The sequence below is a fragment of the Macaca fascicularis genome, chromosome 10, assembly GCF_037993035.2.
Source record: "Macaca fascicularis isolate 582-1 chromosome 10, T2T-MFA8v1.1".
Classification (NCBI taxonomy): domain Eukaryota; kingdom Metazoa; phylum Chordata; class Mammalia; order Primates; family Cercopithecidae; genus Macaca; species Macaca fascicularis.
In genome coordinates, this window is record NC_088384.1 from 106,064,700 (window position 1) to 106,075,247 (window position 10,548).

The 10,548-nt window shown below is 55.1% G+C and overlaps 1 protein-coding gene across 1 annotated transcript; it reads left to right on the forward strand.

The window, feature by feature from the left end:
* The first annotated feature begins 4,074 nt into the window (after positions 1–4,074).
* SNAI1 (snail family transcriptional repressor 1) lies at positions 4,075–10,122 on the forward strand. Its single transcript, XM_005569331.3, has 3 exons — positions 4,075–4,236; positions 4,928–5,455; positions 9,091–10,122. Exons 1-3 carry the CDS (start codon positions 4,155–4,157, stop codon positions 9,273–9,275), a joined length of 795 nt encoding a protein of 264 aa, XP_005569388.1. The 5' UTR covers positions 4,075–4,154; the 3' UTR covers positions 9,276–10,122.
* Positions 10,123–10,548: the final 426 nt, after the last annotated feature.

Consider the following 10,548-nt stretch of genomic DNA (forward strand, 5'->3'; position numbering starts at 1 on the left):
TATTAATATATACATAGGCCATCCCTGGAAGGTCATACAAGACACTGGTTTTATAAAAAAAGGTTGCTTTGGGGAGGGAAAAGGAGGTCTGGAATGGAGGGAGACTCTTCTTTTAGTTGGGTAATTGTAAATCACATTATTTAGCTAATCACAAACCTAAAGCTATTTAGGTTTTACTTCTAGTGGGAGATTGGCACCTGCAGAAAATGGAAGCGTCTATTCAAATGTATCTTCCTTCCAGAAGCCACTAGGTATTCCCAGATTGCCCCCCCGGCAGTCGTATCAGCCTTCATCTCCGTGAAAGGCGCGTGCCCCCGCGACGATTGCAGGGAAGTGCGTTGGACAGCAGAGGGCGCCAGAGGACCGCGCCCCGGGCCTGGGGCGGGACCCCTTGTGCAGGGAGCTGGGGAGGGCCTGGCCCTGCCGGGTCCGAGGCCACCTGGGCCGCAGATGTCGCCCATTTCCGGGAGGACCTGACACCACAGTATCAAAAGTGTCACCTCGCCTTCCCCTGCAAAGGGAGCTGATCCGCGGCCGAGAGGCCTGGCCTGAAGCCTCCTTACCTCGTGGTCTCCGCCGCCTGCAGGAGGGAGTGGGATGAGGGCGGGCCTGGAAGGGGCGGCGAGGACAATTCGATCCGATATGAGCAATGCCCCTCCCCTCTGCGTTGCCTCCCACCCCCATGCCCCACGCAGGTACCCGACCACTGAAGGAAAGTGGAAAGCGGGAGGCCCAGGCAGTGGCTACCTGCAAGTACTTGATTGAGCCCCTACTATGTGCTTTGAAGAAAACAGAATAAGGCAATGACTGTGGGCTGGGCACCGTAGCTCACTCCTATAATCCCACCAATTTGGAGGCTAAGGTGGGAGGATCAATTGAGCCGCAGAGTTTGAGACCAGCCCGGGCAACATAGCAGGACCCCATCTCTACAAAAAATAAATTACCCAGGCATGGTAGCGCGTCTCAGTGAAAAAGGGGAAAAAAAGAAAACAGAAGGTGGGTGCTGGGGCAGGGGTGGGTCCTACTTTGGCTAGGGTGATCAGGGAAGGCTCCCCTGAGGAAGTGACTTGTATTTTTTGTGTTAAATATATTATTCATACCTAAAAGTGTTTAAATTGTCTCAGTACACTGGATGTCATGAAGATATGGTAAAATAAAGTCTAGGTACAGTAGAAAGACTTACAATAAAGATCCCTCCCTGCCTAGGAAACAGATCATTACCAAAATTCTAGAAGCTTCATGCGCAGCCTGTTCTCGCCTCCCCTCCTCACCAGACACTCTTCAGATTTTTGTATCAAACATTTCCTTGCAGCCAGCATAGTGGCTCACCTCTGTAATCCCAGTACTTTGGCAGGCTGAGTCCAGGAGTTCCATGCTGCAGTGAGCCATGATCGTGCCACTGCACTCCAGCATGGGTGACAGAGCAAGACCCTGTCTCAAAAACAGAACAAAAAAAACCTTCCTTGCTTTTCTTTCTAATTCTACAACCCCCACACACATCCCTAAATAATATAGGGTTTCATTTGCCTGCTTCAGAACCTCATATAAATCCAAATAACTATGCATTTGTTTGTGACCTCTGCTGGACATTGTGTTTCTGAGATTTATCCCTGTTGCTACATGGAGTTGTAGTTCATTTTTATTGCTGCATAGTATTCTATTACAGGATCGCACCATGGTTCATTAATCCAGTCTACTGTTTATAAACATTTGTGCTGTATCCAGTTTTGTTTTTGCTTTTGCTTTTTTTGCTATTAGGAAAGAGGGTGCAATGAATATCCTTTTTTGGGGGGGCAGGGTTTGGGCTGGACAACAGTTCTTTACCTTGCTTGGTTGCTCATTATAATCCCCAAGGGAGTTTTTTAAAATGCTGATGCCAGAGGCCCTACCCAGACTAATTAAATCAATATGTGGGTGGGGGTGGGGTGGGCCGAGGCTTAGGTGTTTTAATCCTTCCCTGTGGGGACTTAATGTGCTGCCAGAGCTGAGAACCCCTGGGATGCAGTTGGTTTGAGGACAGACAGGGAGAGGAGTCACCTGTTGCTAGCTGATGCCAAACTTTCCCAAAGTGACTCTGCCCACCGACACTCTCGCCAGCTCTCACCTCCTCATCAACTCTTGATTGTGACCAAATTTTTCCTTGTTGTCCTTCGGATGGGCGTGAAATGGCAGCTCACTGTGGCTTGAAATTGCCATTTCTCTCTTTATTAAACGAGGCTGAGCAGTTGGTAAAGTTGCTGCTGAAACAAAGAATGAAAGGAAGCCAGCGTGAAGATCTAGGAGCAAAAGACGTAGGGGAGAGGAGGAGCAGCAGGTGCCACGGTGGGAAAGGTCTGGGATGTTGGAGGAACAGAAGGAAGGGTGGGGGAGGGATCCTTGTTCATGGGGGAGGGAGAGAGGCTCAAGCCAAGGTCAGCCGGGGTCAGAGCAGCGGGGCCGAGTTGGCCGAGGAAAGGACTTTGGCTTTTACTCTGAGACAGGCGCATGGGAGGGTTTGAGCAGAGGAGGGGGTGCTCTGGCCTCACTCTGGCTTCCAGCAGAGGATCCTGATTGGAGCTAAATTGACACGGGAGGGAGAGTATTCCGCCTAATAACTGCTTCCTGCCTATGTCCTCCACCCTACTCCCCACTCTCCAGCTAGAAACAGGGGAAGACGATTTTGTTCACGGCTGTTACATCCGGCACCAAGTGACCAAAACAGACAGTAGTTCTGCCCTTCATGTTGCTGGTGGTGGTGTGGGGTGCTTATAGGTTTTTCTAGTCTTCCTTCACAGGTGGAAACAAGAACGGTGAGACCTGTGAGGTTTATTTCAGCGCTACTCCCGGGCCTGGTATGCCTCCCAGGGAAGCTGGGGTGGGGGTGCAGCTGCCCCTCACCTGGGCCCACCCCACATGCATTCAGTCAGGGCCCCTACAGAGCAACGTTAGAGCCTTTAGACACAGGATCGAGGATCTTCACAGGGGTGAGGAGACACGCCCGGCCCATCCCTTCTTTCTCCCGCCGGCCTACAAGGATCTTTTTCTACGAAACTCTAACCAGGTCCCTCGTCAGCTGAAAATCCTTCGGTGGCTCCCCAGTGCCTTTGAGGCAAAGTCCAACCTCCTACGAGGCCCTGGGGCACAGCACATCTGACCCCTCCGGGCCTGCCCACCCCACGCCATCCCTGAGAGCTGCTCTCTAGGAGTTACTCTGAAGCAGTTGCCACTTCTTCCCTCGGGCCTTTTCCCTTGATAATTCTTCACTTCCTCTGGGAAGTCACCCCGACCCCCTGTCAGGTGACCCGCCTCTTAACGGTCGCTGCGTCCCGTCTCTCCCCCGCCAAAGCACACTTCCCTTTGCATTGTAATTGTCTGTTTACTTCGTCTGTCTCCCCCACTGGACCGGGAGCTACCCTTCGGGAGAGGCCTTGAATGTCCTGTCCGGGGCTGTGCCCTGCCCCAGGTACAGCTGGGCCCTCCGCAAACACTGGCTAAGGGAAGGAACGGGCGCTCTTCGCTAGCTGGGCCAGGCTGCTTTGCAAAACGGCCGTAGCATTTCACGCCGCCAGGAGCCACGTGCGGTGTCCGTTTCCTCGCTTCCTCCCCAGCAATGTGCATTTCCCTCGTCAATGCCACGCTCTCCAGGCGCCAGCCGGGCGGAGGAAATTTCCGCCCCCTCCTAAGCCCGAGGCGGGGGCGGGCGTCGGAAGGTCAGGTGTCCCGGCCCGCGCGCAGCGCCAGGGGGCGTCAGAAGCGCTCCGACCACGGGGCGCTGAGCAGGTGGGCGCGCGGCGTTCTGGCGGGGTCCCACCTCGCAGGGGCCTCGCTTCGCTCGACGTCCCGCCCCGGACAGTCCGAGCACCACGGACGACCCGCGCTGCGCCTGCGAACTCCGCCTCGGAGGAGCCCCCGCCCGGGCTCCCAGCGCCACGCGGCGCGAGCCCGGCCAGCCCCCGGCGCACCTGCTCGGGGAGTGGCCTTCGGCGGAGACGGGCCTCCGATTGGCGCGGAGGTGACAAAGGGGCGTGGCAGATGAGGCCCCTCCCCTCCCACCCCCTTGGAGTATTTAAGGGAGTTGGCGGCGCGGCTGCTCTCATTGCGCCGCGGTCCGGCCTTGTGAGTGGTACGTTTGCGCTGCTCCTGCGCGACTCGGCGACCCCAGTGCCTCGGCCACCATGCCGCGCTCTTTCCTCGTCAGAAAGCCCTCCGACCCCAATCGGAAGCCTAACTACAGCGAGCTGCAGGACTCTAATCCAGGTGTGTTGGAGGGGTGGTGGGCTCCAGGAGGTTTGGGGGAGACAGGCGAAGGCTGCGTGGGGGCCACCTGAGGGAGGCGGCCTGTCTGAGCCAGGATCGAGTCACAGGGTGTTTTGTGGAGCATTGCGGGCTCGGGCTCGGGCTCGGGAGACCGGGCAGGTGGGTCCCCAGTCCTGGGGATCGGTCTGGGTGGTTGGGGGAGTGCTGTGTAGAGAGCAGGGGTTTTGTGCTTGGGTGGCCTGTGTAGCCGGCGAGAGGCGGAGGAGCTCCGCGAGAGTGGGAGAGGAGGCCTGTGTCAGGAAGGCCCTCTGGACGCTGCTGGGGAGAGTCCGGAGTCCAGAGGGTTGAGGGGAGGGGTGGGGAGACGAGATGTGTGTGAGGAGGGGGATTGGGGCAGGGTGGTGGCTCCAGGGCTGGGGTGATGGGGTTCTGGCCTCAGGCTGGGGACTTGGGACTTAGGAGAGGGAGATCTGGAAATGACCCCCTTCAACTGGGGGTCCTACCTGTGAGAGACTCAGATTGGGTGACCTGGGCCAGGAGGGCAGGAACCTGGTCTGTCCTGTGGATCATTTTTTTGATCTAATTATGTGTTGAGAATCAGCCCTACCCAGCCCCTGGCCAGCGGTGGGTTCATGTTTGTTGATTGAGTGAATGATTTAATTAACGCCTGACTCTGCTTTTTCTCTCTCAGAGTTTACCTTCCAGCAGCCCTACGACCAGGCCCACCTGCTGGCAGCCATCCCACCTCCAGAGATCCTCAATCCCACCGCCTCGCTGCCAATGCTCATCTGGGACTCTGTCCTGGCGCCCCAAGCCCAGCCAATTGCCTGGGCCTCCCTTCGGCCCCAGGAGAGTCCCAGGGCGGCAGAGCTGACCTCCCTGTCGGACGAGGACAGTGGGAAAGGCTCCCAGCCTCCCAGCCCACCCTCACCGGCTACTTCGTCCTTCTCCTCTACTTCAGCCTCTTCCTTGGAGGCTGAGGCCTATGCTGCCTTCCCAGGCTTGGGCCAAGTGCCCAAGCAGCTGGCCCAGCTCTCTGAGGCCAAGGATCTCCAGTCTCGAAAGGCCTTCAACTGCAAATACTGCAACAAGGAATACCTCAGCCTGGGTGCCCTCAAGATGCACATCCGAAGCCACACGCTGCCCTGCGTCTGCGGAACCTGCGGGAAGGCCTTCTCCAGGCCCTGGCTGCTACAAGGCCATGTCCGGACCCACACTGGTAAGTGCCCCTCCAGGCGCCCCCACCGTTGCTTTCTGTGGCAGCTTTGTGAATTGGGACTTGCTGTTCTCATTCGCAAAGTTGTGGACACTGAGGCCCCGAGTCTCCTAACTTCTAGCTCAAGTTCAGGGGCCTGCTCTCTGGAAATGTTTGGCAGAAACGTTCCTTCATCAGCTAAGCAGATGAGCAAAGCAGACACCTTCCCAATCCCTGCAGCCTGTTTCTCAGCCAAATGGGCTGGAGCTGGATATCGGAAAAGTGCAACCAACACCTTGCTCTGGGGGCCACAGGTGTGAAGGGGCCCACCCAGCCCCACCCTCTCCCGGTCCGCCCCCTCCCTAGCCAGACAGGATGTTGTCAGACCCCCCACCTGGCTCTGAATCCTTTGAGAACTTTCTCAAAGCTTAGGCTGATGTTTCACTTCTGTGAGCCTCATTTTCTCTATCTTTCAGATGGGCATGAGAACAGCTTGTGGGGTTTCTGTACGGGCTAAATGCAGGAATGCATATGGGAATCACCTGGCAAAGTGCCGGGTACCTGCTAAACTGTCACAAAAATGGTTCCTTGGCATTTGCTCTGCTTCCCTGCTGTGTGACTTTGGGCAAGCAACTTAACCTCTCTGAGACTCGGGAGAATTATGATGGCATATGTTTTAGAGAGTGGCTGTAGGCCGGGCGCAGTGGCTCAAGCCTGTAATCCCAGCACTTTGGGAGGCCGAGACGGGCGGATCACAAGGTCAGGAGATCGAGACCAGCCTGGCTAACATGGTGAAACCCCGTCTCTACTAAAAAAAATACAAAAAACTAGCCGGGTGAGGTGGCAGGCGCCTGTAGTCCCAGCTACTCGGGAGGCTGAGGCAGGAGAATGGCGTAGACCCGGGAGGCGGAGCTGAGATGCGGCCACTGCACTCCAGCCTGGGCGACAGAGCGAGACTCCGTCTCAAAAAAAAAAAAAAAAAAAGAGAGTGGCTGTAAAGGTGGCTAATCACTTTATAGTAATTTATTATACCCGAATAGTTCTCAGGTCGGCTTCCCCACCCCCACTCAATCCTAGCACACACACCAGAAAACAGCAATTTTAGGGCAGAAAACACAATCACGTCTTTCGAAAATTTACTAAATATGTAGAAAACTTTCTGGACATGGAGAAAAGGTAGAACTTTTTAGAACTTGAACGGTGGCAGCCACTGTGCCTGGAGCTGCTCTTTGGAGAGGGACAGTTGAGGGAGAAGATTCCACAGGGTTCAAGCTGGCCAGGTTCTACCATTCCTGGCCCGGCGCCTGACCTCTGAGCAGTGAGGGTCAGTGAGGTATCTGGGAGGACTGGCATTTCGCGGGCTTTATTGGCATCTTATTCGACTAAGGCTACCCATTTCTTTTCCTTCCTGCACCAGTAGCCCTGATTTTAACATGTAAAGGTCCAACTGCTGGGCTCCCCGTGCCTGCCCAGCTCACAGGGCTCTATTTTGGGAGATTTGAACCCCTCAGGATGCTGCTCTCCTGCCTGCCTCTCTCGCCTCCCATCCGGACATTATTTTAATGTAAAGGCATGGCTGAGGCACAGAAATCCCCTTGAAATGTATCATTTCGGTCCTCATTGACTCCCATTGTGTGCCTTAATGGTGGGCCCAGTGGGTGGGGGCTGGGAGGGGTGGAGCAGGTGCATGGGGCAGGGGTGCCCAGCACCTGTTCCAGTCGCAGCTGCTGGCGCACTGCGTGGCAGGCCCCTTTAATCCGGGGGTATCGCATGTACGGTGCCCCCCTCGGCGCCCTTTGTCCCCACCGGCCTGGTGCCGATTTCACACTTGCCAGGAGTACCATGAAGGCGTCTGGGGGGCGAGGGATCTGAGGAGTGGGGGTCAGTGCCTCCTGCATATGCGTGCAGCCCCCGCCCCCAGCCCATCATGTCCTAGAATGTCTCCTTCCCCTTTTGTTCGGGTTTGTGTCTCATCACACTTAGAGCACTTACTGTGCAGGAGGTAGTGCTCGGGACTTCACCAACAGCCCTGGGAAGGGAAGGGGGGTGCCATCGTAACTCCAGTCTTACAAATGGACTCCAGCCCCTTTTCCAGACCTCTAGAGTCAGCCCTTAGTTCACAAGGGTGAACTTACCCTTCTCATTCACATGAAGACTTAGAATGCAATCAGCAAACGCTTCAGGCCTGGCGTGGGGAGGCTGCTGAGTAATGGCAGAGTGGAGTAGTGCTCAGGCACCCCTCCCCCAGTCCTCTGTGTCCCCCACCCTTTGGAGTGTCGAGTTTCCATTTCTGCCCCATGAGAGTGAGTCCAGCTCTCAGGTGCTCCATAAGTCCCTATGGAATGCATGGGTCCCATTGGAATCATTCTCTGGACTCCCTCCTACCCTGGTAGCTCAGTGTAGCACCCTAGGCACCCAGGAGGTGATGGAATGAATTCACTCTCAGCTCTTAAATTCCATCCAGCGCTGGGATTTCACAGACAGGCCCTGGCCTCGCGGGCATGTCAGGCTGGGCGTGAGGGGATTGGAGAATTGCATATTTTTTAAAGAGACTATTCAGTATTATAGAGTAGTGTCTAGCACATAGTAGGAGATCAATAGATTTAAAAAAAAAATTATAGACAGGGTCTGGCTTTATTGCCTAGGCTTGTCTCAAACTCCTGGCTTCAAGCAGTCCTCCTGCCTCACTCGGCCTCCCAGAGTGATGGGATTACTGGCGTGAGCCACCACACCCGGCTTCAATAGATTTTTGTTTAATGAGTTATTGTTATGACCTTTTATGTGGAAAATGCTGCATCCCCCAGAAAAAAACAAACAGCATTATTGGTGTTTTTGGAACTGTAGCCTTTTGGTTGGAGCAGGGATTATTACAAGGCATGAGTGAGGGGCAGACTCCTCTGAGGCCTTTTTAATTTTTAAAGCAGACTTAATTATTCTCTAAGGGCTTATTGAGGACTTACTGGGTACCCAGCTCCATATGCAAGACTTTTTCCGACACAGCCTTGGCCAGGCAGATGGTGTGTCAGAGGCACAGGTTTCTATAGCCTCTTCGGTGTTAGAAAGGGGCCCAGGCCCTGGGCTGGGGCTTAGAATGGACTCAAAGAAGGCCCCTGCCCTTATGGGACTCAGCCTGATTGGAGAACAGACAAGGAGATTTGGGATTACAGCACCAGAGGTGGGGTAGTGAGGAAAGCAGGCTGCTGGCCCAGCCCCAGGAGTGGCCTAACCAGCTTGGAGGTGGGGGTGGGGAGGCCTCTTAAGGCTGACTCTGGCTTTGGCCCCAATAAGTGACAGTAGGACGAATCAGTAAAGATGTTCGGTCGTCGTTGACCACTTCGCACATCTCTGCGGGATGTGGATGAGTACTGTGCCCTACCTTCTGTCACTTACCAACCCCTATGAGTGGGGGATGGATAGCCCGATTTTACAGGTGGAAAAATGGAGGCTCAGAGAAGCCAGACAACTTGCCCAGAGTTGCACAGTGGGAAGCAGCAGAGCTCCGTCAGGTCCCAGCCTTTGGACTCTGGCTGCGTGTTTGAGTCCTGACTTTCCTGGGATCGTGGGATTCTTTCGGGGTTTAGGGTATGCGGGGAGGGATTCCCATCACTGCCAGCTGTTGTCCCACGGCTCATTCGGCCTTTCTGGCATTCTCTCCCCAGGCGAGAAGCCCTTCTCCTGTCCCCACTGCAGTCGCGCCTTCGCTGACCGCTCCAACCTGCGGGCCCACCTCCAGACCCACTCGGATGTCAAGAAGTACCAATGCCAGGCGTGTGCTCGGACCTTCTCCCGAATGTCCCTGCTCCACAAGCACCAAGAGTCTGGCTGCTCAGGATGTCCCCGCTGACCCTTGAGGCTCCCTCTTCCTCTCCATACCTGCCCCCTGCCCGACAGCCTTCCCCCAATCCAGCAGGAAGGACCGACCCCACGTCCTTCTCACTGCCATGGAATTCCCTTCTGAGTGCCCCACTTCTGGCTGCATCAGCCCCACAGGACCTTGAAGACCATTTTCTGGTTCTGTTTCCTCTGCCTGGGTCCCTCAGTGGGCTCTGGAGGAGGCCTTCCCGTGGCCTTTTCTGTGGAGAGAGGGCAGCTGGCAGTCCCAGCCCCCGGGGGATTCCTGAGCTGGCCTTTCTGCATGGGTTTTTGTATCCAGAGCTGTTTGGATACAGCTGCTTTGAGCTACGGGACAAAAGCCGACAGACTCACTGGGAAGCTCCCACCCCACTCAGGGGACCCCACTCCCCTCACACATACCCCCCTACAAGGAACCCTCAGGCCACCCTCCACGAGGTGTGACTAACTATGCAATAATCCACCCCCAGGTGCAGCCCCGGGCCCTGCGGAGGCGGTGGCAGACTAGAGTCTGAGATGCCCCAAGCCCGGGCAGCTATTTCAGCCTCCTGTTTGGTGGGGTGGCACCTGTTTCCCGGGCAATTTAACAGTGTCTCAAAAGGGACTGTGAGTAATGGCTGTCACTTGTCGGGGGCCCAAGTGGGGTGCTCTGGTCTGACCGATGTGTCTCCCAGAACTATTTTGGGGGCCTGACAGGTGGGCCTGGGAGGAAGATGTTTACATTTTTAAAGGTACACTGGTATTTATATTTCAAACATTTTGTATCAAGGAAACGTTTTGTATAGTTATATGTACAGTTTATTGATATTCAATAAAGCAGTTAATTTATATATTGAAAAGAGTCTGGTGTAATAGAGGAGTGGGTATTTTAAAAGGTCTTTGGTAGGGGAGGAGGAGACAGGAATTCCTGAAGCTTAGATATTTCTGACACAGCCTTAAATCTTGTCCTTGGAAACGTCACAGGGCTTTGGAGTCCTGGGTGTTCTGTCTGCTGGTGTTTGGGTGAGCCAGCAGCATCCATATGAGCTCTTCACTATACACTGTGGCTCTTGTTTACTTTCTCATTCTTGAATTTTGAAACCGATTTGGCGCATGGGGTACAGAGCTGGCTTCCTGGGTCTTATCAACTAGGCAGGCTGCAAAGCTGCCCCAGCACTGCAGGTCTTTTGGGGCCGCTTCCCCCACATGCGAGTGGAATGCGACCAAGGAGACAGAGGATGTCCTTCCTGTTTCCAAGGGCTCCCGGCCCCCTCGGGCCTCCTTGT